The sequence below is a fragment of the Xiphophorus couchianus genome, chromosome 4 (assembly GCF_001444195.1).
Source record: "Xiphophorus couchianus chromosome 4, X_couchianus-1.0, whole genome shotgun sequence".
Lineage (NCBI taxonomy): Eukaryota > Metazoa > Chordata > Actinopteri > Cyprinodontiformes > Poeciliidae > Xiphophorus > Xiphophorus couchianus.
In genome coordinates, this window is record NC_040231.1 from 26816294 (window position 1) to 26843561 (window position 27268).

At 40.3% G+C, this 27268-nt stretch overlaps 3 protein-coding genes across 11 annotated transcripts in view; 2 read left to right on the forward strand and 1 right to left on the reverse strand.

The window, feature by feature from the left end:
• csnk1g1 (casein kinase 1, gamma 1) overlaps positions 1-9061 on the forward strand; it is a 30443-nt gene extending 21382 nt beyond the window's left edge. For 2 of the 6 annotated variants that reach the window (XR_003595113.1, XR_003595114.1), the window contains 2 exons: positions 8176-8327; positions 8972-9061. Coding sequence is in view for 4 of the 6 variants with exons in the window: in XM_028014336.1 (XP_027870137.1) it covers positions 584-607; positions 2391-2445 (79 nt within the window). In the remaining 2 variants the exon portion in view is untranslated. Of the gene's footprint in view, positions 1-583; positions 608-2390; positions 6133-8175; positions 8328-8971 lie in introns of those variants that run through there. The other 4 variants (XM_028014336.1, XM_028014339.1, XM_028014337.1 and 1 more) reach the window with 2 other exon arrangements.
• On the forward strand, positions 6776-9547 carry rps17 (ribosomal protein S17). The gene is made up of 5 exons (XM_028014341.1): positions 6776-6884; positions 8176-8327; positions 8972-9077; positions 9183-9248; positions 9431-9547. Exons 1-5 carry the CDS (start codon positions 6882-6884, stop codon positions 9506-9508), a joined length of 405 nt encoding a protein of 134 aa, XP_027870142.1. The 5' UTR covers positions 6776-6881; the 3' UTR covers positions 9509-9547.
• A 927-nt stretch (positions 9548-10474) lies between these two features.
• On the reverse strand, positions 10475-24742 carry LOC114142833 (cytoplasmic polyadenylation element-binding protein 1). Of its 4 annotated transcripts, none has more exons than XM_028014332.1 (12): positions 24603-24742; positions 24201-24372; positions 21890-22111; positions 20232-20461; positions 18572-18788; positions 18373-18486; positions 17353-17457; positions 15084-15220; positions 13417-13615; positions 13246-13340; positions 13074-13154; positions 10475-11941 (listed from the first exon to the last, which is right to left on the reverse strand). In XM_028014332.1, the coding sequence occupies exons 1-12, from the start codon at positions 24615-24617 to the stop codon at positions 11831-11833; spliced, it is 1698 nt and encodes a 565-aa protein (XP_027870133.1). In that variant the 5' UTR covers positions 24618-24742; the 3' UTR covers positions 10475-11830. The 4 variants fall into 4 exon arrangements, with proteins under 4 accessions (XP_027870133.1, XP_027870132.1, XP_027870131.1 ...); XM_028014331.1 differs by having other exon boundaries at positions 17368-17457; positions 18572-18827; XM_028014330.1 differs by having other exon boundaries at positions 18572-18827.
• Positions 24743-27268: the final 2526 nt, after the last annotated feature.

A 27268-nucleotide genomic window follows, 5' to 3' on the forward strand; every position in this document is an offset into this window, starting at 1 on the left:
AATTTAAAGAAAAAAAATGGCCACAGCTAAACAAGCAAAACTAGAACTTGATACCATTTAGAAAATATATATATATATATATATATATATATATATATATGCATATATATATATATATATATATATAATATAATATAATATATATAATGCTCAGAATCAGGCTTTGTAACTTTCCAACTACTCTCTCAAACATTTAGGAATAATATATTTTTAAGCAATATGCTTGAAACAATTGATTATGTACAAGATCTCAAAACTGCAGGAAGTTTTCTTCCAATAAACTCCAGTGTTTGTACTGGTACTGGTTTCTCTCTTGTTTTTATGCCCTTCAGGAGTTTGTGCAAATTGAGACTTTCGGAACACGAGTGTAAATGGGACTTTGACATGACGCACTAATCAGTTCAGCAGCATTAAATAAATCCGATGGAATCCTTTTGCTCTTTTTGTCCATCTTTCCCCTCTGTGTCCACCTGTGTGTGTGTGTGTGTGTGGTGTTTGTGCGCCGACTCTCATAAACCTAGTCCTACTGTATTAATCTATCTGTTTTTTTTTCTCTTTACACTCTTTCTTCTCTCTTCTGTAGCTGCGTGAAAATGCTCAACCTGTGGTGAGTCCCTCTCTGCTTGTCCACATCATACTCATGGGACAGGGAGTGGACCGGCCTAGGCTGGGCCCAGTGGAGTTACTCACTAAATTTAAGCAGACTCTCACTGGTACAATAGTGCCTTGAACCCAAATAAATGAACAGTGCGGTTTTCTATTGTTTTTCTAATTAATTCAGTCATTTTAGCAACAAGTTAAGTAGTGCTTTTTCTTTTCATGATGATGTTGAAACTAGTGGCGGATCAAGGCAGAAATACTAAGCTGGTCTTTTTATTAAGCTTCTGTAGCTTCTTTACAGGCTTTAAGTGTTTGTTTATAGGTTTATTTATGGAAAAGAACCCAGTCACTGTCTTGTCTCTGTGTGTGTCCTTACTGAGCGCTCAGGCTCGCCATGTCTTGTGCTTTTTGTGTGCTTTTCTTTTAGCGCATACAAGAAAAAGTCGCCCTCTCTTTTCATGTACAGGTGTCGCTCGGTAAATGAGAGTGTCATTAAAAGGTCGAGGTCATTTCAGTCATTCGATTCAAAAGGTAGAACCTTTAGTTGCACTACACACACAGGAAATGATATATCAAGCATTTGGTTCTGTTAATTTCCTACTATTATGGAAATTAATTAGGGCTGCAACTCATGATTGTTTTAATAATTGGTTGTCCTAACGATTAATCGATTAATCTGATCAAAATTGACACATTTTGCAGATTTTTCATTTAACCACTCCAGGCTTTTTTTTTTTTTTATACAATATTAGAAATACATTAAAAGACACAAATAAACAAATAGTTCAATGTCTTTTTTAAATAAGAAAATAAACATTGTATTGCCTAAAATGCATTAACATAGCATTCCTTTAGTGTACGCTTGAGTATATGTAGCATAGGATGCATCTGCAGCTAAAAAATCTCCCAAAAACATTTACTTGACCAAACATCAATAAAGAACAAGAAAATCTATATACTATTTTGTGCAGTTTTGGCTGAATTACTGCTCTTCCTTCAGAAAACGGCATGTTTTTGAGTCTGTACTGCCCGGTTAGCGATTAATCGATTTGGAAATTAGTTGACAATTTTTTTGATCATCAATTAATTGTTTCAGCCCTAAACCTAATATTCAGTTTTTGAAAACCAAACAAAATGCAACCCGATACTTCCGCCTACTGAACATTTTGTCCATGTATTGTGCAAATATTCTGAGCGTATTCGGTGGTGTGAGCTCAGAGTATTTGGTCGGAACTCCTTTTGCATGAATTACTGTTTTAATGTGTGGCATCTCTCGAAGCACCGATTCCAGGCAAAGTCCACACCTTTTGAACGTCTACCAAATTTATGAATCGGCTTTTCAAAATAAATGGCCCATTTTTTTTTTTTTTAGTACAGGTTTTCCTTCAACTGTTTGGATACAACTCTGGAATAAGTCTTTTTTTAGCAACGACGGGTTTTTTAGCTCGATGACTATCTTCTGTAAATCCATCAATGAACTTACTTATTTTATAAAAAATAAACGCACTTTTTAGCATTTTCTGCATAAATTTCATACTTTGAAAGGAATTTCTGAAATAAATGTGACTTTTTGAGGATATTCTAATTTATTGAGATGCACCTGTACATGAAAACCTTGGGAGTGAATAAGCATCCAGACGCACAGTGGATGCTGGTGCTTGTTCTTGATGCTAAAATGATCTTTCAAGCCACGGAAACGTTGTAGCAGCGTTTCTAAGGCAACCTCTGCGTCACGCGTTGCCGCTCGTACGTTCGCGTTAACGTCCCCCCCCCCCCCCTCTTGTCCGCAGGTGCTGCTGTTTCTTCAGGCGAAAACGGAAGAAGAACACGCCGCGGCACAAATGATGAGCCGGGGACCGGAAACGAATCGTTCCTCGTGTCCGCTTAAGAGTCGATTGTGATTTCAGAAACCTGGATGGTCCCACTCAGAATAAAAGAGGGAGTCAACTGAAAGACTCTGATTGAATTGTTCTCGGCCAGGACCGCTTTGACGGGGGGAAAAAAGAAAGTAAAACACACACAAAAAAAACAAACAAACCCTGGTTTGTGGAGATGTACAGGAAACATGTCTTACGATGGGAGTTTTTTTTTTATTTTTTTTCCCCCCACTCCTCTTAAGTTATGTGGGATGTTTTACACGTCAGACGGTCCAAGAATTGTTTTGGGGGGTTTTTTTTCTCCATGACAGCCAAAATGTTTTTCTCTCATCATTGTTGCCATATTTCTTTCTTTCTTTTTTTTCTCTTGTGTTGTTTTTTCTTTTTTTGAGAGAAAGAGAGAGAGAGAGAGGAAGAGACAGGATCTTCCTGTGGAATCTCGCCTCCGTCGCACCGTCAGGTCCTATTGTTTCGACGCGATTCATCTCGCCACGCCTCTTCGTTAGTTTGCCGACTTGTTCGCTTTTTTTTATTTTTTTTTACCTTTTCTGGATCATTTCTCGATGCAGGACAAGCAGCTGAATACACAAAGGCGAAAAGGAGCATTGGCAGACTTTCCGGCTCTCGCAGGACGTCCCTTCGTTGAACCGAAACACACTACAGTCCCTCTTTTTACTGTTGGCGATAATGAGCAGCGGCCTGATGTTTCTACCTGAGGCTTGAAGGGGGGAAAAAGAAAAAAACAAACAAAAAAAAATAATGCTATTTATCACTCTGTTGCTACTACTTTTCCTACACACTGCATACACACTGAATGTATTGACAGATGAGTGAAATGACTGGAGCATTTCTATTATCTCTCCAGTGCATGGGAAGGAAGTCGCAGTTAAGAAGTTTAACAAAATTAGTTGTTGTTTTTTTTGTTGTTGTCGTTAAAAAGGAGAGAGAAAAAAAACTGACCAAAAACTGAGTTCAGTTCAGATTAGGAAGGGTCTTCTGGACTTTGTGACCACAACAACAATCAGACGACGCCACCCTGGAAGGACAGTCACCGCCTCTAAAAACCGCTCTGTCCAATGCCTTAACCTCCATCCACCAAACCCGACTGACCGCCGCTTTGGATAGCAAGTTAACAGCATGGTCGTGAGATTTAAAAAAAAAAAAAAACTTTTTATGTTTGGTTTGTTTGTGTGTGTGTGATTTCCAAATGATTAAACCCAAAGCAAGAGACTGTTTCGCAGCCATTAAAGGCCGGCCACGGCTTTTCTCTTCTTACCACGGAAATGTATTTCCCACCGAAAAGGAAACAAAAAACAAAAACAAAGCCAGAACCGAAGGCGCTCCCCTCCCACCAACGCCACCACCGCCCCTGTGCTGCAAAGAGATGTTTCGACGTCGGGGCCGCCGCTCGAACCGCGGCTGAGATGGACAGAAGCTCGACGGCGGAGGAAATGCCTTGAAACAAAATCTCACCTTGCCTATCATAACAGGAAAAAAAAAACAACAGAATTTCATTTGTTTTCATTCTATGCTAATGTGAATTCTGTCTAATGCAATTATATTTTTGTTGTTTTCATTCCAGTTAGCCATGGTTTTTATAGGGAAAGTGATGAGGGGGGGCAAGGGGGTAAACAAAACAAAGCTTGATTATTACTGCACTACATTTGTTTGACCCCAGGCTTTCCCAGAGGAGACCCTGCCTTCTTAAAAAAACAAAACAAACAGAAAAAAAAAATCCACTTTGAACGTGCTTATTACTTTAATTGTAGCTGCCTGGTGTGCTGGTTGGGGAGGCGCATCCTTAGTTTTGGTGCCACGGCCTCCCTCCACTCAGCCCTCCGTTCCCTCCGCACACAGACATGTCAGTGTAAGATGAAGCGACACTCGGTGTAGTGTCCGCTTCAGCGTTTCGTGGACCTGCTCCACTAGAATGTTGTAGATGAGTCCGTATGTAAACCTGCTTCCTAGTTGTATTTACACTGTACAGCCTGGTTTTTTTTTGTTTTTTGTTTTGTTCTTTTAAGCGCCGCTCCTTTCAACCCGGCGCGCGACTTTCTCCGGGGAGCCTAAGTTATTGTGTTATCGAAAGTACTTGAATATGTAAATCTATAGGAACACTTTTATTTGTTTGTTTTTCTTTTCTTTCTTTCCTCTTCTTTTTTATTTTTGCTTCCTTTGTTCGCTGTAACTCCACGTAAAGGATTTAATGGGGAAACGATGGGAGAAGAAGCTATTTGAATGACCGATTATTCTTTTATTCGATCTGAGGTCAGGTCGTCTGCGGCAGCTGGATCCGTGTCGCTCCAGCTTCCTGGGCTAAAAACAGTTCCGTTTATCCGAGATGGAGTAATCCAGATTATTTAGCCTTCTCCACTCCCAGCCCTGGATTCCCCCGCCGAGTGCCATTTCCGAGACTACTACTACTATTACTTCTACTAGCCCATGCCTTTTCCTGTGCCAGGAAAATATCAAGATGAATGTTTTCCTTTTTCACTCCACCCCGTGTCCTTGAATGCGTTGCCTATCGTTTCTTTCTTCTTTTTTTTTCTTTCTTCTGCAGGCAGCTCGGTGCCATACCAGGCTGTGTTTTTAACGACTCGTCCCGTCTTAAAAGTCCAAAAAGGAAGGGAGCCAAACCCACCGCCTTGTGGACCCACGCTCACATTTCCCTGTTGAGTTTGTGACGCAGCATCTAGTTCTATAGCTTGTGGCTGAGCTGGTATATATAGCTATATTACTCTGGATTTGTCTTAAAGTGCCACACTCATTGTGAGCTGTATCTGCTGCATGGCATATCTTAATGTTGGATCCGCGAGACGATGCAGCTTCCGCTCCTCGCGACCTTTTCTGTCTTTTATTTCCCCCTTTTTTTTTTTTTTTTTTGCTACACATTCCAGTTCTTTTCCGACTGTTCATGTCAGTCACGGTTTATGGCTTTCGTGTGTATTTGTGTACGTGTGTAAATCAAATCAAAGCAAATGAGCGCATGAATTATCTTCTTTTGGGGGGTGGGGGGGTTCTCTGGCACTTTCCTCCCCCCCCCCCGCCCCTCGTTGCTGTACTGTAGGGTTGTTTGATTTACTGTACCTTGTTTTTTTTTTTAGGGAGAGGTGGTATGTCCTGCAATATTGTGCTGATTATTTGAACTGTAAATTGTACAGAGCCTCACAATTGTAGTCTTTGTTGGGGAATTTCAATTAAAAAAATGATTTCTGATTTCTTTTTCTCAGACTGTGGAAAATCAAATTGTACAGCTCCAAGAATCTACCTTTCCCTCTGCGGTTTTTTTTTTTTTCTGTTTTTTTTTTTTTAGAGCTGTGATTAAGAAAAATCCTTAATCTGTAAATAAATAATATTGTGTTGAAATATGAATGTCACTTCAAAAAAATTTATTTGAATGAGTTAGTCAAGGGCTTCAAGTTTGAAGGACCCACCATTTCTTCTTTTTAATGATTTCATATATTTAAGTTGCAGAAAGGTAAATGGCCTTTTTATCTGAGATGACTGTTTTTTTTCCCTTTGTTTTTCTCGGATTCATATGAAATGGTGTCTCACACATGAACCTTCTAAAAATCACTTTTTTATTCCCTCCACACCTAAAGGGAATCTCCAATTTGCACCCTTTTTATGTAAAATAAAAGATCTGTCCACCTTTTTCAGTCTACTTGTGATGATTTTCTTTTTTTTTTTTTTTTTTTTAGATTTAATGACACTCAGAAATTTGTGGTGAAGATTTGTAAATGGATTTCAGCCTGCATATAATTTATTACCAGGGGTGAACTCATAAATCGGCCTCGATTTCCTTAATTATGGGAGATCGGCTGATGTTATGCTCCCATATATGAGAGAAGCTGACCTTGTGACAGAACTGTACAAGGTCACTGTTGCCAACTTGGCAAAAAACAAACAAAACAATATCAGACAGAATCAGAATTGGCTGATCAGGCTTTTTAAAGATTGATGATCGGCATGAAAAGTGCCATCGGTGCACTTATAATTTATTACATTTGTTGCACAATCTTTCACACATTTTAGAGGAATTAAGCTATTAATGTGACCACATTTATTCAGCGGGGAAGAACATGTTTTCTCCGTGGCACATTGGTGAACACAGTTTGTCTATTAATAGTCTTAGTTTGAATTAAATCCCAGTCAGTCATCATTTCTTGTATAACTAATCCGGTCCTTTCTTGATCTGGAGAAGGTTTTCTTTTCGTTTTTAAGAGTGAAACAAACCTTTAATTCCAATGTCCTCTGAAATTAAAAGGTTTATCAGGTCGTTTCTCTCCTCCCACCACCAGGCGGCGCTGATGGTTTCAGCTTTGCAGCACCTGTTTGCAGTCTCGTAACTATAAACATCCGGTGTCACGTAGCGGCGTTTCTTTTCCACCGGTCAGAGCCAACATGGTGGGTACCGCGGAGAACTTTTCACTTCGACTTCGGACACAATCCTTCCCAATCCTCCTTCCATGTTCACTCAGCGAAAACTGGCGACCCCCGCGCCGCATTTATCTGTTTAAAAGACCATCTACGGCTGGGTTTTGCTGACGTTAGTGGAGGGGAATATTCACATTAAACACGTAAACTTTGTCCCTGTTGTTATTAGCGATCCGGAGAAGCAGCCGCACTTTTTGCTCCTATTTAGTCATTTTATTTGTAAACAACAAATATTACGTATTGACAAAGCGATTGCGTCAACTGTTTGCGTTGTGTTTTGTTGATATAAAAACAAGGAACATAAAAATGACTTAAGTAGTGTTGCACATTTATGTACCCAGGTGTACCTGTTTTCACTTTTAAATAAGCCCATTATTTCACTGAACCTTGATGGTTCCCTGTCCAGAACATTCTAATCCAGAATGTTCTGGATTGGAGTTTTATTTAAAAATTAGCTGAAAATACAGTTGATAAAAATTTATTTTCTGGCTGCATTTTAGTAAATTGGTAATAATTGGTAAAATGAATTGGAACATACACAATTTTTATGTATAAAATCTGGATATTGGTAACGATCAGAAACATAAAAACTGCTTTGGTGATTGTGACTTTTATTTTTAATTTAAAGAATTAAATTGTACACAGTAATACGTGTTTTTTTAACAGTATAAACAAACTTCAGTTCTCTAAAAAAAATGTTTTAAACTTTGCATAGCTGGGCTATTTTGTGCAGAAATCGCACAATAATAATAAGACTCCAACGCCCTCTGCCAAGAGGATAAACCACAAAAGGTCATTGTTATGGAAGCTGACTGTGGAGAGAACTGTAATAATAGAAAGTTGAGTGGAAGGAAAAAAAACTTACACGATCAAACTAACCTGACATAAACTCTAAAAGAGTCTGTGGTGGAAGGTTATACACCAGAGCCAATAATAGTCTACAGGCTGTAATTAAATCCAGATTTTCTTGAACACCTCAGCAGAAACTGAAAGGATGCAGTTAAAAAAAAGGGGGAAAAATAAAAAATTCATATACTGGCATTATTTTCAGTATGCCGTCTGTAAACAGCATCAGTTTTTATGTAAAATTCCAAACCTGAGTATCTTTATTGACACTAGGCCAGAATCATCAACAGAAATGAACAGTTGGCAGAAATCAATTTATGTTGCAATAAATCCATATAAAATGTTTCATTTTTTAAAATTAAATTCTAAAAATATCTCTTCCTCGTACGTGACGGTTTTTATTTTCTCTCTTCAGGGACGAGTTAGGACCAAAACAGTGAAGAAGGCCGCCAGGGTCATCATTGAGAAATACTACACACGGCTGGGCAACGACTTCCACACCAACAAGAGGGTGTGTGAGGAGATCGCCATCATCCCCAGCAAACCTCTGCGAAACAAAGTTGCAGGGTTTGTAACATTTGATCTATTTTTGTTTCTTGTGATGGTTTCAGAATATTACTAGTTCCTGTTTCTGCCTCTAAGCCTATTTAATATTTTTAAAATGATCACGGTTGATTGTGATGAGTTACTGCACCACCAGTAGAAAACATGGCGCCCCCATCATTATCATCAACTTTCTCTGTAGACCTTAAGAAATCTGGGTTTTGTGTCTCTCCACTTTCCCTTCTGACTCTGGGACCTTTACTTCCACATAAAATGCTACATTTCCATTCATCCTCACGTACATTGTTGGACCAGTGCGCAGAAGACCAGCCCTTTTTCACCTTAGGCCAGGTACAACGGGTCAGGAGTGGCCTAACACAAGTATTATGGAGTTTCTCCAAACTTGTAAATGTTCAAGTACTCCTGGAACAGGAAATTGGAAGAGCACACATTCAAACGGTTACTTTATGAGCACAGAAGAGGATATGGGTTTGCCTCGGACCAGCAGGGGGAGCACTGGAGCATGTTGGTCTGAGCTTTTTTTTTTCCCCCCACTCTATCCAGTTGGACTGTTGAGGCTTAATATGCTGTATGATAAATTCAGGAAGTATCAAAGTCCAAGGTGTTTTTTTTTTTTTTTTTCCCAAACTTATTCTGCTGTGTCTCAGCTATGTGACGCACCTGATGAAACGCATCCAGCGCGGTCCCGTCAGAGGAATCTCCATCAAGCTGCAAGAGGAGGAGAGGGAGAGGAGGGACAACTACGTCCCCGAGGTACGGAAGCCATTTTGTCATAAGCTTAGGTCACAGTGGACCAGTGGTGTCCAAAGTTAGTCTATTAGGTCCAGTGTCCTGACCAGAGCCTGTGGCATGTTGCAGATTTCAGCTCTGGACCAGGAGATCATCGAGGTGGATCCAGATACAAAAGAAATGCTCAAGATGCTGGTAAGCCTGAAATCTAAAACCATATTGATGTTATTCCAAATATAGATGTTTGGAAAGTACTTCAACTCAATCCTCAGTCTTGGCAGACATGAGCTGCTCATACAACTAGAATTAAAAAGTTTCACAGTGGAACGTCTTAAGGTGATTCATTGCTCTGTTGAAGTCCATGTGTTTCTTCCTAGGATTACGGTGGCCTGTCCAAGCTTCAGGTCACTCAGCCAACTGTGGGAATGAACTTCAAAACTCCACGAGGATTGTAAAATCATGTCAGCATCTGAATAAAGAGACGGAATTAGAAATGGTTTCTCAGTTTTATTCTCTAGAAAATTTTAAAAAATGTCTACAAGCAAAATTTGTGCATTGGATTCAGTTTTAAGCACAATTTCTGTAGGTTAGTCAGCAGTTTGACCTACAGGTGCTTCTAAAATGAGAGGTTATGACTCAGCAAGTGAGAAGGATGACCTTATTCTAGATTTCAGGTTGTTAAACTCTTCCAAATTCTGGGTCCTTGATTTCCAAATGAAAGTGTACTTTCATCTGAACTTTGAGCCACTCAAACTGCCCAGTCTTTGTTCCTTAAATTTAGAATCTGGTTCAAGTTTTCACTTAAAAGAAAACAGTTTCAGCCAATACCACAGAGGTTTGAGAGTTTTTGAAATCAATGACTCTTGAATCTCAAGCTCTTAAAATGGACAAGACTGCAGTTGTCCTGGTTGCTAAAAAAAATTAAAAGTTTAGCTATTCGTTGGCTACAAGACGCCGCTTTAGACAGTCAGCAGTTGTAGGTAATTTCAGTTCTGAATTAAACTTGGGTCTCATCTTGCATTTCTAGAATTTAGAAGTATTGCAAGTCAAAGTTGAAATGCATGTACAAAAATCTTTCACATGCACATACAGTTAATGCAAACATTGATTTCACTTGAAAAAGGGTCAAAAACTGAAAAAAAACCATAACTACAAAGTCTTGGGTCATTTAAAAAAAAAAAGAAGGAATTTCCCCCGTTGTTTCAATTGTCATATTTTCCATTTGTACCTGCCTCAAATGGAAAATGACATTTTAGAATTTATGTAAAGCTATTCAAAGTCAGATGGAGTAAAGTTACCATCTTGCATGCTCTAGTTTAGACAATAGCATACATCAGTAAATGCCTTAAAAACAAAAGAAATTGCTGACAATTTTATAAAAGCAAGAAAAGCTGCAAATATTAAAAACTCGGACAAATCAGCAATGCTTAAACACCTTTATTGTGCCCAATCTGAACATACTCCACAACTGTTAAGTAGCAGCAAACTTGGCAGACCACAATGAGGTAGACTTTCAAAACTCTAAAAAGCAGCTGGGCTAAAGGACAACAAGCTCAGCATGACAAACCTAATGGATAAAGGAAAGACGCGTCGTCTTTGGCACACGGCTTATGCATTTTTGTCCAACTGGAACAGGAAGGCAAAATGGAATAAGAAAGCTAGGGATCATTTTGTCAGGGGAAGGGGGGGGTCTACTCAAGCTCTGGATAGATAGTTGATCAGCTTAGTGGAAGTTCTTACATTCAACAGGAAACAAGCAGCTGTTCGAACATAAAGCATGTCCCCCGCTGATGTATAAAAGTGATTAAAAACCACTGCCACCTCTCCACACGTGTAAATTAAAAAGTGCAAAATGAAAAAAAAGACAAAACAACTTTATACAAATCAAATTATTCACTCCAGTCCAACTATATCCATCAAGTGCTCTAAAAGTGATGGCTCACAAGTTGAGACATATCCAGTAGTACTGATTCACATTTAATAACTGGATTAACAAAGCAAGTTAAAGTAGTACAACCAACGTTTTGTGCCCATTCAGCTGAAATTTGGGAGGGCAAATTAAAAAAGAAAAAAAAACAAATTTAAACTGTATGTGGAAAAAAAAAATAAAAGGGGAGGGTTTTCCCTTAAACAGCCACCTGGTAGAATTGTTCAAAAATGTTCATGTCATGACTTAAAACCGTTTGTGTACAAATTAGTAAAAAACTGCGTAAAAATGTCTGAAATGCGACTGGTTAAATGAAGCCCAACATTCAACTCCCAAAAAGTAAGAAACACCAGCTGGCTTGCACAGGAAAACAGACGCCAACCGGGCCGAGGGGAGGGAAGAGGGGAGGAAACTAAAAATTTAAAGGCACTGTATGGCATTTGCCAATGAATGGCAATGAGACTTGCGTGATTGCTCTTCACTATGCAATACATGAAAACAAAAAATGGGGGGGGGGGAAAAAAAAAAAAAAGCCATTTTCATCCACTTCTTAAGTGCTGGCTGGCTGACTAACATCTGTGGCCACGCGTCGGAGAAAATGCTTTAAAGCGTGACGGGCCCCTTGTCTACTCCCAACAAGGTCACTGTGCATAGTGCCACTGTGAACAGCAAAAATGGAGCAAGTGCAAAAGTGAACATTTCCTACAGTGATACCCCAGTGCCTGGTGGAATGCCTTGGTGCCCTCAGACTGAGGGACGTCCGGCACACGTGCTCTCCTCGGCGGGCGGCCTTCACCCCGCCGAGGGGGTGCTCTTCCTCAGACTTCCTCAGAGTGTCGGGACTCCGGATTTAGCTGGAATCTCGGTTCTTCTGGTTGCGCATGAGGGGCCGGTGGTTGCTCAAGATGTCCATGGAGTGCTGCCAGTGCCAGCAGGAGCGGCAGTAGTACTTGAAGCAGGCCTGGGGGGGGGAGACGACCGACAGGAAACGTGAGAACTGCGGCTGAAACCAATCAATTAATCAAATGTCAGAATAATCTGAGATTAACTTTCACATTCCGCACTTTTCCCCCCCCATTTATGCTATTTTTAAATACTATCTGAATTGTTTGCATGTTTTAACGCATTTTAACATTTTATGTTCTAAAATGTAATAGCATTCCTTTAGTTTTATAGCAGAGATGCATCTGCAGCTAAAAAAAATATATAAAAAATACTTGTGAAAAGCTCAGACCTTTCTGCTTGACTAACATTGCAGGATTAATCGGATAATTTTTTGATTAACTGAATAATTGGATAGCAAAAAGTGCTTAATGAGGGTTTTTTTAATAATTTGAACCAGGTGAAGCTAAAACAGCCTCTTTAGTTTTGGGTAGAACATTTTCACATCGTCTTAGAGCAACAATTGAGACAAAACAATACTTATATTTTGCATTTGTCTGCATACACCAGTTAAGCGATTACCAAATTAATTGACAATCATTTCAATAATTAGCTCATTATGACCAACATCACAGGCATAATAACAGCACCCTGTAACCATAAGTCACTTTATAAAGTCGGCAGGATCTTTCCATCTCAGAACAATCTGATAAATCATGTTTCAGTCCAGTTTGTCCAATTTTAATGTGGCCATAGATCTTTGGCTGCATTTTTTTTCCAGTGGTTTTACTGGAACAAAAGCAACAGGAAATTTGCTGGACCAAAACATTTTCTCCACCCCCCACAAAGGCTTGGATTACTAAAACTTTAGAAAGGCGCCACATTCAAAACTCTTGAACCCTTTAAAGATATTCATAATATTGACGTGGCCCAAAATAAAAAGGGGTTTGATATGTGTTGTTTAAAGGGTCGGTTGTGGTATTAAGCTGTTAAAACAAGAACTTGTTGAAGTCAAGTATTGATCACATCAATACCGTTTTGATTTGATTTATAAAAATATTTAAGGGCACAACTGTTGATCCATTTAGTGGACCACAAAACCAGTTATGATGGGCCGGATTTGGCCCACGGGCCTCGAGTTTGACATGTTCTTCACACCATTGTTAGGAGAGATGCATGAAGAAAGTAGTGCTGGGTATTTTTCCACCGACCTGGTCTCTGCAGAAGAAAGGCCCAGGTTGACGAAGGCAAACTTGACACATGGAGTCTTCCAGGTAGGGGTCGATCTGAACCTGAAGGAAGATGCACAACTTAAAACCCTAAAACTGTAATAAGTAAACTGCAAAAAGGAATTTCTTAATTCTTTTAAACAGACAATTGTACCTTTTTTGTAAACTTTGGCGTTTTAATCTCCACAAATGCTGCGCACACGGCTTTCAGATAGCTGCGCTGGTTGTTGAAGGTGACACGTCCAGAGCCTGCACACACCACCCTGGACATGAATCCTCAAGAAACGCTTTCAGAGCAACTATTCTAGATGGCAGCTGCCGTTACCTATGGGATACTTGTGCTTGTCCGTGTCGATGCCGGCATACATGACGCCCCCGAACAGGTCGTTCATGATGCTGGCCAGCGCCTCGGCGTTAAGCATGCCGTGCAGAGCACCGACAAACACCGTCTTACTGGGGTCCAGGCGCTGGGCGGGACAGCGCACGTAGTTGCTGTCAGAGATCACCCAGGGGATCACCTGCACCTGGAGCAGGAATGGACAGGTCAGGGGTCAAATTACTGGGAGTTGGGATAAAAACTCAGCTCAGAAAACTTTGAAAAATCAAAACAAAAAATAGGCAGCTCAGCAGAAGCATGACTTCTTTGTTGCTTCAATATCATTAACAGTAGGATTGAATCTTTAATTGCGATAAACAATCTTTAATTGTTAGTTTTGTTTTTGCAGTGAATTTTCACTGCAAAAATAAAACCTTAAGTATTTTTGGTTTAGTTTCTAGTGCAAATATCTTGGGAAACTTGAAATAAGACAAAAACTAAATTATTAGTAACCTTTCAGCAAGAGATCATTTTAAGTTCAATTCCTTCAATGATGAAAAGTCCTAGTACCAGTGTGGGAACTGTGGGAAGTTTTTCCTAGTTCCAGTAGTACACTGGAACTAGGAAAAACTAAAGTTGAATTGCCAATGGCGCTAGTACTTTATAAAAGTTTTGCCAAGGGTTAGGATAATGTGAGTTAATCATCAGTAATGTTGTACAGGCTTACATCATCTGCTGTAAATTCCTGAGGAATCTTTGCCTTTACCAATTGAAATCTCATTGAAAAGTAGAATCTGTATGGAAACTGCATGAAGCCAGCTGTCCTTACCTTGCAAGCAAGCTGAATGCTTTCAGTTTCTAAATAAGACTTTGGGTCATTTAAAAACAGCAGCGATTATTTTGAAGTTGTGCTCAGAAGTAAACACTAATTCACTCCTCCAAGCATTCCTGAGGGGAACTGCTGCAGAACAACTAGAAACTCACAGCTTTTGTTACAGAGCAGGGAGACTGATTGATACTTTTCACAATTCAACTGCATGGCTGACTTTAAATAAGCCTCTATTTTTATTTAGCCATTGTAAATTGTGTATTTTGTAATTGTTATATTTTTGGACACATTTCAACGGTTCACACCAGGATATATTCAGCCTTACAGCAATAGATTCTTACACCCAACATCTGATTGTACGTAGCGTTGGAAGTTTAGGGAGCATCATAATGTTGATGTTACTGCTGCAATAATCTCCACATTTTCCTGATTTCTCATCATTCTGAAGCCCCAACACAACATAGTGGCTCAGAAAACCAACCGAATCACTTGAGTCCTTTAAAAAAAAAAAAAAACGGCTTCGAGTCAAAGAAAGGCATTGAAAGGTTTTGATAAGAGAGTTCCACAGATTCCTGTCAGAGGAAGGAAAAAAACAAAAAAAAAAACATGGCCTTGCTTGAAAAGTTAAAAATGAATGCAGTTTGAAGTGGCACAAATGTGGAGGTTTTCTTCAGAGGAACTCATGATGCCAGTTTGTTTCGGTGTAGTTAATGCCAGCTGTTTACAGTTTCACTACACAGTGATGTGAAATCAGAACATTATGTTTGATGCTAGGGTACATTCTACAGGTTTGTAAGACGTAAACCCGTCACAGTCCAGCGTTGCGACAATGCCAGCTCCTACTCACGTCTTTGCATCGCATTCTGCGGCTGGACATCTTAAAGTAATACTCCCGACTGTCCTCTGGGTGGAAGGGATCCTGGGAGCACGCCTGCAGCAGCGCCCTCACCGACTTCTCGTTTTCAAACACCAGGTAAACGTAGCCTGAAGGCATTAAAATAAATAAATAAATAATGGCCAACACTTATTGGCATCTTGTTTAGCAAAATTCAACCACAAGACTACTTTCCCCATTTTACAAAACTTCAAAATTTCATTTTAACGTGACAATGCATGTTTTGACAGTAGTTTTTGTTCAGAAGCCGAGTAGACAAATTTGTTCTGAACATTCTTTTATTAAATCAAAAACATGTTCTTTGCTTCGACTCCCATCATTTTCAGAGCAAAATACATGATTTAGCATATTTTATCTAAACACTGAAGCATGTCTAAAATCTGGAGTTCATGCAAATCTCCAATTTTTCAAAAATTTCAGATGAAAAAAACAACCCTGAAAACAATTTCCTACCTCAGAATATTTTGGTCACTAAGAAAATTAAAGTTACGAGAAGCTGTGCAAGAATATAGTCGAAATGCGAGAAAGTTATAATATGACTATTTACCCGACTATTTACATAACAGATTGTTGAAGCTCAGATTCAGGAGGAGAAGTGTGGTTTTCGTCCTGGTCGTGGAACCTCCAGGACCCTCGACAGGGTCCTGGAGGTTACATGGAAGTTCACCCAACCAGTCTACATGTGTTTTGTGGACTTGGAGAAGGCGTTCGACCGTGTCCCTCGGGGAGCCCTGTGGGGGGTTCTCCGGGAGTATGGGGTACCGGGCCCTTTGATACGGGCTGTCAGGTCCCTGTATGACCGGTGTCAGAGTCTGGTCCGCATTGCCGGCAGTAAGTCGGGCTCGTTTCCGGTGAGAGTTGGACTCCGCCAGGGCTGCCCTTTGTCACCGATTCTGTTCATCACTTTCATGGACAGAATTTCTAGGAGCAGCCAAGGTGTTGAGGGGATCCGATTTGGTGGCCTTAGGATCTCATCTCTGCTTTTTGCAGATGATGTGGTCCTTTTGGCTTCATCGGGTCGTGGTCTGCAGCTCTCGCTGGAGCGGTTCACAGCCAAGTGTGAAGAGGCCGGGATGAGGATCAGTGCCTCTAAATCAAGGCCATGGTCTTGAGCCGGAAAAGGGTAGAGTGCCTTCTCCGGGTCAGGGGGGGTGTCCTGCCCCAAGTGGAGGAGTTCAAGTATCTCAGGATCTTGTTCATGAATGGGGGAAGAAGGGAGCAGGAGACCGAGAGGCGGATTGGCGCAGCGTCTGCCGTCAAGCGGGCGCTGTACCGGTCCGTCATGGTGAAGAGAGAGCTGAGCCAAAAAGCGAAGCTCTCGATTTACCGGTCGATCTACGTTCCCACCCTCATCTAAGGTCATGAGCTTTGGGTCATGACCGAAAGAACGAGATCGCGGATACAAGCGGCCGAAATGGGTTTTCTTCGTAGGGTGGCTGGGCTCTCCCTTAGAGATAGGGTGAGAAGCTCAGTCATCCGGGAGGGACTCAGAGTAGAGCCGCTGCTCCTTCACATCGAGAGGAGCCAGTTGAGGTGGCTTGGGCATCTGGTCAGGATGCCTCCTGGACGCCTCCCTGGTGAGGTGCTCCGGGCACGTCCCACTGGGAGGAGGCCCCGGGGAAGACCCAGGACACGCTGGAGAGACTATGTCTCTCGGCTGGCCTGGGAACGCCTCGGGATTCCCCCGGAAGAGCTAGAAGAAGTGGTCGGGGAGAGGGAAGTCTGGGCCTCCCTTCTGAAGCTGCTACCCCCGCGACCCGACCTCGGATAAAGAGGAAGAAAATGGATGGATGGATGGATAACAGCTTTGAGTTGTAAGTCATGTCGTATTTTGTTAATATTCTCTCAATTTTAATCTTTTATTTATTTACTCCATTGTCGTTTGCACAAAAATCAGAACTATGCATCACATAGCAACCTTGAAACCCAGAAAGAAACAGTAACAGAAAATAAAATTATAATATATGCAAAGTTAAACAAAGGCAGACAGTTGAAATAATTTACCACTATACCAACTAAAATGCATCTGCTTTTCCATTTTGATAGACGGTACTCTTTTAGAAACCAATTAGCTTCCCACATTTGGCCCATCTCTATGCCTAGAGTCACCATCTAGGAGTGCCCATAAAAAGGATAAGTTCCCAGCATGCAGTGTGCTCACCACGTGTTCACCCTAAAACCAGGAGGGAAAATGGAAATTAGCCTACCAGCTCGCAGTTACCTTTAGCAACATTACCTTTAGGAGGGCAGCGGGGATGCTTTCCATCCTTACCTGGCCACTCCACAGTCAGAGGGCCATACCCACTGAAGGTGTTGATCAGGCCAGCTGGACAAAAGCAGCAATAGAGCAGCCATGTTTTAATCTGGTTAAATATCAGGGTTCGAACACTTTTCCCCACAATAAAATACAAGCACTTTTCAAGCATCAACTTTGAGGCAAGTTTTCAAAGTTTTCTTACTTTGGAAATAAAAATGCATATTACCCAAGAAAGACTGTTTCAATTTACCATTAAATGTTTTCTATTGCCATGACTGCAGGGATATGGTAATGTCTGACTGGTCTGAGAACAAAACACTAATGTAACCAAATTTCCCGATTTCAATAACATTGTTTTAAAATATAACCTCTATTTTAATTACACTATTGACTTTTGAATTACACTACTGTGAGTTAAATATTCATTACTAAATGACCTTCCTGCTCAAACTAAATGCTTAAATTCACAGTTGAAACTAGATTTTTTTTACCCAACCGTCTGAACTTAGACCAAATTTATCTTGTTTTACATCAGTTAGAAACATCAAAATTATTTTTACTTCCTAAAATGCCAGAAAACAGATTTGTTTTGTAGGTGTGTAAAAATATCTGGTTGCAACTGTAAATAATGCTTTCAAACATTAAATTGCACTTCATTACAAAACCGTGCAGTTTAAATTATTTTCAAGGACTTAAAAAAAAAAAAAAATCAAGCACTTTCCAAACCTTGAAAACATCTAAACATTTTTTCAAGGACTCCAAGCACCCATGAAATATTTAATTACTTCAGGTTTAATCTCAATATAAAAAAAAGAAAAATTTAAGTGGCTGAATTTCTAACAAATACATTTCACATTTTATTTCAACTATATTTCTGTCGAGCCGGTCCAAGTATTTCCTCCGAGTTCTATCCCACTGAAGGAGTTGAACAGAAATTTTCCATTTTGCAAATACAAAATGTTACTAGTTAATGTTGAGACAAACCTTCAGTGATGTCCCAGGGCACGCCACCAAGAAAGACCTTGCAGGAGTAAATGGGATCCTTGTTGTTTCTGGGAGGCAGCTGACCGCTCCAAGTGAATGTGGCCTCATTCACAGCTAATGCATGCAAGAAAAAAAGAAAAAAGTTAAACATGGTCTCATCCGATCTTTAATAGAGGTTTGAGACAAACGAGCAGCGTACCTGCAGCCTGCCTGTGCAGACGGGCTTCCCTCTCGATGCTGAACGTGTCGTCCGATTGGTCGAGCATGTCTGAGCCGGGCCATGGGGAGCCGGTGCGCCAGCGGCGGGAGATGGTGGAGGAGGCGGGGCTGGCGCTGGGCGGCGGAGTCAGGGGGGAGCTCATGTCCTGGGGGTCCAGGCGCGGGCCCAGCCGCAGCAGGTCCTTCTGCATGTTGGACTTCACGTAAGGCAGTGGAGGGGAGATTCGCAAATTAGACTGCAGAGGAAGACGTGGCTGGATTATTTCCAGTAGAGATGGAGTGGAATATCAGTCTAGATTATTTTTACTATGACTCCATCTGGAAGGCTCTGGTTAAACAGAACCATCTCAGGCGTTTAAACCAGGCTGTAAATGTGTAGCAAAACATGCTGTGAAAAAAATGCAGTCGAGTTAAGTTGTGCCCTCCCTCACTTGTACAGCAAGAAACAAGTCAAATTTGACACTACAAGACCTTTTTTTAAATTATTATTTAATACTGAAAAACTATACAGGCTGGCTCACAAAAATGAGCTAATGGCACAAACGAACTTCATCCGACCAACTGGCAGTGCATTTGAACTTAACCATGACACAACGGTAGCCAAATAGTTAGCAAGGGTATATTAGCAGCTAGTTACAGAACACAATGAAACACTTTTGCCCGACTGAAAAGTCCCACAAGAAAAAAACCCACTACATACAAAGTTAAATATTTATGCCATGACGACATTTAAGACCTGTGATTTGTGTATTTAAGGTTCTTACATTTTTAAATTGAATATAAGACATTTCAAGGTCTTAATTTTGCATGCATGAAATGAAAGACATTTTAAGGACATGCGGTCACCCTGATTAAAGCCTGAAAGAAAAGACAAAAGTAATCAGACTCTTTAGTCTTAAGTCTATAAAAGCCTGAATGTGGAGGCTTTGGGAACATTTGAAGATTCTTTTAATTATGCACTTAAAGCACTTGATGACATTTCAAGTTGTATCCTTTTACCAACACAAGAAAAAAAAAATATCCTCAAGTTTGGACAGTTTAAGCCTGGAAGTTTACTGATCCAGAGATTAACAAAAAATCTCTAGTCTAACAAGTAAACCGCTCAGGTAAATAAAAGCTCATTAAGCCAAAAGATGTGGCAATTTTGAGGAAGAAAAAAAAAAAAATCACTTGTAGACTTTGATTACTCTGCAAAAGTCAAATTGCTGCCCAGTGTTTTTTTTTTAAAGAAGCTCTGATGAAAAGGTCCCCTGTGTGCAATCAGAGCAATTCTTCCTGTGCTTTGTCTGCAATTATTCTGCCAATATGTCAAAGACTGAAGTCAAACCTCTGCTCTTCAATAAGGAAGGACAACCGCTCTGCTGAGCACAAAGTGGAAGAAAATACTACTGTACTCTGACGCAAAAACCAAGCACAATTAGGTCTAAGCTGGAGGATGTGTTCTTTTAAAATATGATAAGATATGAAGCAACTGAGGGGACGATTTGCCAGCAACAGTCGGACAAATCTGCTGGTCAGCTAATGTTACTTGTTAAGCCAAATCCTTCATGAAAATGCATATCAGGAAAACCCAGCTGGATTCTAGGGTGGAAAATGAAACCATTTAAAGTGTTTGAGTAAAGAGAAATGATGTGCCTTACCAGCACGTCACAGAGGTGATCTGATCCAGAGCTGAACCCACTGGTCTCAGAGTCTTCAGGGCTGCTGGAGCGGGAGTCCAGGAAGGAGCTGGAGTCCAGGCGGTTCACCATCCGTGCCATTCCGGGGAACTTCTCCAGGAAGTCAGCGGTCACGTTCATGGATTCATGGGGCAGATAGCCCGGAGGCTTCCCCAGGATGCTACTGAAAGGGTTGTTCAGCATGCCCAGCACTGGTAGACGAGACATTCGGGGTGTTAAAGCAGCACAAGCTGAAGAAAGCGGGACAAGCGTGCTGACTCTACAGAGCTGTTTCAATTTGTCAGCAAGTGGGATGCATAAAGTTTCTAAAAGATGCATCTTTCTTCCCTGCATTTTGCAACTGAATAAAGACAAGACAGTTGTGCTGAATTCACAGTTCAATGTTGATTTAGAACAGAAAGCCTGCAGTGAAACAGAGGAAGCACCAATGTGTCTACAAAGTATCAGATAAGACAGCTAGCTTCTATCTAAGGCTGGGTGGCAAGTTGATTTTTAACAAATCAACCAAATTCTGTTTTACGGGGGGGAAACAAACAAACAAACAAAAAAAAACATGCTTTTTTCACCAATTTACTGCTTGGGTTTCCAGAGTGATATTAACCCACTCAAGAACTACCATCTTGTTTGACAAGTGTTTTAAAGTTCCTATTTATTTCAGCTTTGAATTCAAGTCATCTCACAGAAGGAATTAAAGTCAGTTTTTTTAAAAAGACTCTGTCATTTGTAGTTTAAGGAAAAAAGTGAGGGAAATCATATTTGGTGCAAGAAGAAATTTTAACAAAATGAAAGTTTATTTATAAGCCATATTTCCCAGTCCTACTCAATAAAGCATCTTCAAAGACTGCTCTAAGCTGCTTTTTATATTGACAGCATGTCATATTTTATTCTTATTTTATCTTGTCTACATTGCTACTCAGTGGTGGATGTTGTGTGTCTTGTCTCTATGCTGCTGTAACTGCGAAATAATTTCCCTGCTGGGATGAATAAAGTAATTCTATTCTATCTTCAATACTTTGAGATCTGAAATCCAGAAGCAAAAAATGCAAAACTTTTTTCCCCTCCAGCAGCAGGCTGGTTCAGTCACCTCTTCCAAACCAGTTCGCTGACTTCCTTCCTGTAACAAGGTTTTCTGTAAGTGACTGAGTTTCAATCATTGCTGCAGGCCCGGATTAGGCACCTATAAACCGGGTCAAGTGGGTTTGATAGGACATGGTCAATAATAATAAGGCTATAGAGGGGGAAGAAAAAGGTGTCACAACAAATTATGGATAATCAGTAGTTTTGCTCCCCAGCATTGTTCAGGTCCAATACAGCTTCTTCTAATCAAAGCCAAAAACTACATTTTAAACTTGACCAACATTTAACAGCCGACTGTAGCAACATTACTGAGGTTATCAAAATGAAAGCGTGTTTTTGTAGCCCATTTGCTTGCTACAGACGCAGCAAAGCAAAACTGCCACATCATCCTTAGCAATGTCACAGCTTGCTCCCACACACAGAACTATCACAAGTATTAAACGTACAGAAAAGAACCTGAATGTTGAAAAATGAAAACAAGAGAGAGAATCAACTCTGGAGACTGGCTGTGAATCTTGGATACACTCCGCTTTGCCACTTACTGGAGGAAGAGCTGCTCTGAACCTGGGAAGAGGGAGAATGCGAGTCGGCCTCCTGGCTGCTCCAGGGTCTGTCCCAGCTGGACAGACGCAGCGACTGGAGCCCGAGGCCCAGGTCCGTGACATCCGACGGGCCCCGGGGTAAAGGGATGTCCTGGGAGTTGGGTATGCTGCCGCAGTTGGGAAAAAGCATCCTCCTGCTGCCCACAGCAGCCAGCTCCGATTCTACAGAGCCGGTTAGCAAAACGAGAGAAGAGACAGAGAGAGAAGCATTAGCAGAAAAATAAAAAATAATAAAAACAGCAGAAGAGAGGACAGAGCGAGGTCTGTCTTTTTTCCCTGTGAAGAGAAAGTGAGAAAACAATAAAACTTCCCTCATCATCATCGTCGTCACGTCTCCCCCCTACCCTGGCTGACGGCGGAGCTAACCTGCTGCCTCTGTGCCTGGTGCGACTGCCATGCATCTCTGTCCGCATCACTGACCCACCTAGCAGCATGTGACATGGCTGCTGATGCACTCGCACACCCCTTCTAATGACATCAGCTTCGCCCTCCTCCGCCACCCCTGCTTTAACCGTGTAATGACAAAATTCTAGTCGAAGCTATCGGTTTGTAGATGGAAGTCCTCTCCCACCCTTCCTGCCCCCCCCGCTTCAGAGTGAGGAGGGCGACAGCTGCCACCGTTCCTGGCGCTGCTTACTTGGTCTAGTCTGATTTCCTGAGAGAGGCAGAAGGGAGGGAGGGAGGAAGGGAATGACTCAGCAAACTTTTAGCTCAAAAGTACCTCGCATTCTGGGATGCACAGGGATTTTATTACAAACAATCTGTATTTTGCAAATTTTCCATTTAAAAAAACCCAAAATAAACAGAAGAAAATTTGCAAAAGGCTTGTTGCATCAGAAGCAGCTGACTGATCAGATGAGGTCTGTGCAGACATGCGCTGCGAACTCCCTCCCCTCTCCTGGAACGCTTCCAGCTACCCGCTAACTCCCCCTGATTCAGCAACGCCGAGCTCTCCAAGGCATGGGCGCCGAGCCAAAGGCAGGAGTTTTGCACCAGGATCAAATTTACTTTTTTTAAACACTGGAAGTTGCAACATTAACCTTTTGAGCTACATCATAAAAAAAAGAAGAAAAAAAAAGGGAGTAACAATGCAGATGGAAAATTAGCAACTTAATTTAAGATAGATGCTACAGTGAGCTTATTGCTTAGCTAAAATATTACTCCCAGGGCTAAGACTGCTGCATTGCTGCAGATCAGTGATTCAGCATGAATCAGCTCTTGGCAACTGAATGATGAGGTGAACAAGTTTCTATGCTTAAATGTCCAAGTGGAACTCCATCAGCACTCACTGAACCAGAAATTTAAATATTTCAATTTTACACCAAGTTTCATAGTTTCTTCTTTAACTCTACAAAAACACAAAACAAAAAAAAGATCCAGATCCAGGCTTCCTAAATCTGTTTTGTTTCTAAAATTCATGCATTTTGTTTGATTGCATTATTTCCGTCTTACGCTTTAAAATGTTCTGTAAATACAATCAACTCAGTTTCATGGCAAACGGATATACATTTTATTTTGTCTCCATATCGGGTTAAACTGTGGATGAAATGAACCCACTATGAAATAAAGTAGAATTTTATATTTGAGAGCTTTCAGACAAGTCACATTTTAAAAAATGGTACTAAAGCTACACAGTTTTTCTAGCGATTGAGTTATGCAACAGAATGACACAAATGACAGATTGGGCTTTTTGATATTAAGAAATATTGATATTGTGGTTGAATTAAGGGAATCTTAAGACTTCTTTTAGTAGATTTTCCATGGTGTGAAACCACAAAAGTCTACAGTTTTATTCAACATAGATAAACTTAAAAGCAACTAGCTTTTGCTTGATCTCCTGTATTTGCAGCAGCTTGCCTAACTTGAAGTTAGTTGCAGAAGTCCGGCATTGCAACCGTCATTATTAATATTAAGTTGCATGCACTGGAACTTAATACAACTAAAGTGTACATTTTTTTTAATGCCATTTAAACATTGCACGTTTTTCTTTAAAAAAAAACAAAAAAAACATTCGTCGTATCCCAATTTGTCATTCATAAAGCAAAATGGAGGAGGAGGGTTTCAGTTTGGACTCTAGGAGAGAATCACCAATAAAAGTCTGTCAACAGAAACTCTGTGAACTCCAAGCTCTAGTTAATTGCCACTTCTACTCCAGTGCAATGCTTCATTTCCGGGTTGTTTTTGCACAAACACGTTGCATTTAAAAAGCCAAACAAACAAAAAACACTTTTTGAGTGAAGCGTGTCTTTACCGCAGAGCAGGTCTGGTTTGTGCTTGGTGCTGTTGGGTGTGGTGCACACGCCGGTGAAGTCCAGAGCGTTGCCCAGCATGGTGTTCATCCGGCGGAAGATGTCTGCGTTGCTGCAGGTGGACAGGGCCGGGGAGTCGGTGTCCGGGCTCTCGGGCCTGCGGGAATCGTTTCTCTGTGTGAAGAAGCAGCAAAAAGAAAGATAAACACGGGGGGAAATTAGCTACATCTGCACTACATGCTATATTTATGTTTCAATTTGAAAAAAATAAGTTTCTATTCAGAAGTCGAGTATGGTTTATTAGAAGGCCCGCCACTGGTTGACAAGGCGCACAAAAGGTCAAATTTATTAACTTCAACGTGGCCTTCGTTTTAAGCCGCTTCAGTTTCGTTTTTTTTACTCACCAGGGAAAACGCCATGATGTGGACAGACAGCCTAAAAGAAATGTCACAATAACGACCCCGGCCTGCAGCAAAAGGTCATTTTTATGAAGTATGCTAGCAGCTAATTAGTCCTAATCTGCCGAACGTGTGCAGGACCAATGAGTGGGCCTCGAGGGCCTCCGTCTGCTCACGTGCTCAACATCAAAGAGCTCACCGCAAAATACTACAACTTAGCACGCGGTCACATATGGGAACGAAGACAAAATAGTCTATTTTATTTTCATTTGAGATTAAACTTACATAAACTAATAAAACAATATTTAATTAGTCAATTTTCCTAACTAACTCCACGCTATTGAAACCCTCTATCTATCTATCTATCTATCTATCTATCTATCTATCTATCTATCTATCTATCTATCTATCTATCTATCTATCTATCTATCTATCTATCTATCTATCTATCTATTTCTGTTAATTTACTTGGTTAGAATTCAGGATTTTCAATTCAGTTTCACAAAATTCGATTATTGCAAAATATCAATAACGATTTTTTTATTATTATTATAGAACTCTTATAACTCAGGAGTTCACAAGACAATGTGAACTAAATGTGGCTGTTGTGTTTCTGAATCCTCTGTACAAAGAAATATATACTCTAAATATCAAAGTGCTTAATTATATTCAAAACGTAGTCAAATAGAATCCAACAGAGTGCAAAAATGTTTTAAATGTCACTTTTAGTCCATACTTTACATCCAAACAAGAGATACAACAATCAGGCTTTTCCTGGTTAATATAGATTTCTAGTTTTCTTAAAGATCTGAATCATGATTTTAACATATTCAGACTTTTTACTTTAAAGACCATGGCAAGAAAAAAAACCCTGTGCAGCTGGTCCATTGACAACAGTTGTAGTTATGAACCCAAAAGAAGAGTAAATAACAGGATTTAATTCAGCTTATTCATAAAGTGTACAAGTGTACTATTTATAGGAAGAGACCAAAGGTATTAACAGCACTGGCTCAGCTGATGTCCTCCCTCCAGGACGGTAACAGTAGAAAGCCTGACCAGGTGTAGCGTCTATGAAGAGAAAAAACAAAGAGAACAGAAAGTTAAAAGCTGAAATAACGGTAAATAATGGAAAATTGGAGAGTAGTAGGAGAAAAAAGTGAGGAAGAGTGTACAGTATGCCGTCTTAGCCTATGGCAGTGTGACTGCAGAAGAAGCTCATGTAATCTAAGATGCTGGCTGTAATCTTCGTGAAAAATAAGAGTGTTAAGTCTAGACTTAAAAGTAAAAAAGCATCAGTTATTTAAATGTAATTTTCAGTCATGTGTTCATGACTTTCATCTGGTTCTCAGTAATGTGCCTTAAGGAATATGCTGCCAATTAATGCAGCTGTAGACCAAAAAATGTTCAAGCTTTGATGCATATTGTGAATATGAGGGAAAAAAACTGATCTGCTGATCTTTCTTATAAATATCCTACTAACCTTTTAGTTCATCTTGTCAAGCACTAAAATACTGAAAATTGGCTCATTTGATATGTTATTGTTTCATTTCCTCCTTTAGTCCCGTATTGAGAACGGTCACTTTCTTAATTTGTGACCTAAATCCTTTATATTAATGTCCTTAGAGGGTGGGGGCAGACTAAAATATAATCATTTAAAAAAATAAATGAACAAACTCACTTCAGTCTCCACCATGCTTGTTTATAAAAGGCTTTATGACTCGTTTGATCTTGAGTTGTGTCTTGATTTCTGACCAGCAGAGGGCGGCATAGTCCAAGAGATAGAAAAAGGGGGGGAAAAATTGCTCATATTTCAACTAATTTTAACCCTCCCATCAGTTTTTACTCAGCTGTAACAATTACTGATACGCACATAAACACCTAATATAAAAACACCTCGTCCAGCCATCTGCCATCTGCTTAATCTTTGCAGGAGGACCAGTGTGTTTTTCTCCTGACATTGAGGCAGGACACATCCTGAAGAGGTCGCCAGTCCACAGAGCATCGATTCACCACAGGCATCCTTTAATGATTAGAACGTTTATTTTTTTTCCTAGAGTTCACTTAGAACATTTTTTTAAGATTCTACAAATAAAGATCGATCTGCATCATCAATTATTTTAAGAGAACAAGGAAATATGAAGTCCTGGAGCTTGGAATTCCAGTTCATTTCCTCCATGAGAACATTTAGAACATTCTGAGGTTCTTGAATGAAAAATAAAAATGTATACACATCCTTCTACAGATGTGGCATGCAGCTACTGTCCTTGGGTGAAGCAGACTTCAGTCCATCTAATCTCTCACATCACCCACCGCCCCCACCCACTTCATATCGATTTTCTGTCAATTCAAGTATTCTGTGTGAAAGTGAAGTTAAATGACCTATTTTTCAGCAAAGGGCAAATGGTAAAATCTTCAGAGACCATTTGCTTCTAGGAAGGTAGCCATTGGGGTTTTAAGACCATTTTAAGTTTATTTTACCAAGATGATTTTTGAACTCATTCAGAAAATCTGTATGCTCTCTTCACTTCTACACCCCACAACATTAAAAGGTTACGTCATGTGCGCATCATTTCATTTTCTGGATAAACCGACTATACGGCTCTTGCCAAAATCTTTAATGAGCTGGTTGATCCAATCTGTTAAAACCAGCTTCGATATTCCTGATGCTAAAT

Coding starts and splice junctions, on each gene's coding strand:
- rps17 (XM_028014341.1), top strand. Junction 8,328..8,971: donor CTGCGAAACAAAGTTGCAGG/GTTTGTAACATT, acceptor GCTGTGTCTCAG/CTATGTGACGCACCTGATGA. Junction 9,078..9,182: donor GGGACAACTACGTCCCCGAG/GTACGGAAGCCA, acceptor GGCATGTTGCAG/ATTTCAGCTCTGGACCAGGA.
- LOC114142833 (XM_028014330.1), bottom strand. Junction 15,221..17,352: donor TAAAGGTAATGTTGCTAAAG/GTAACTGCGAGC, acceptor TAATGCCTTCAG/GCTACGTTTACCTGGTGTTT. Junction 13,616..15,083: donor GCAGAATGCGATGCAAAGAC/GTGAGTAGGAGC, acceptor TTCCTGCTCCAG/GTGCAGGTGATCCCCTGGGT.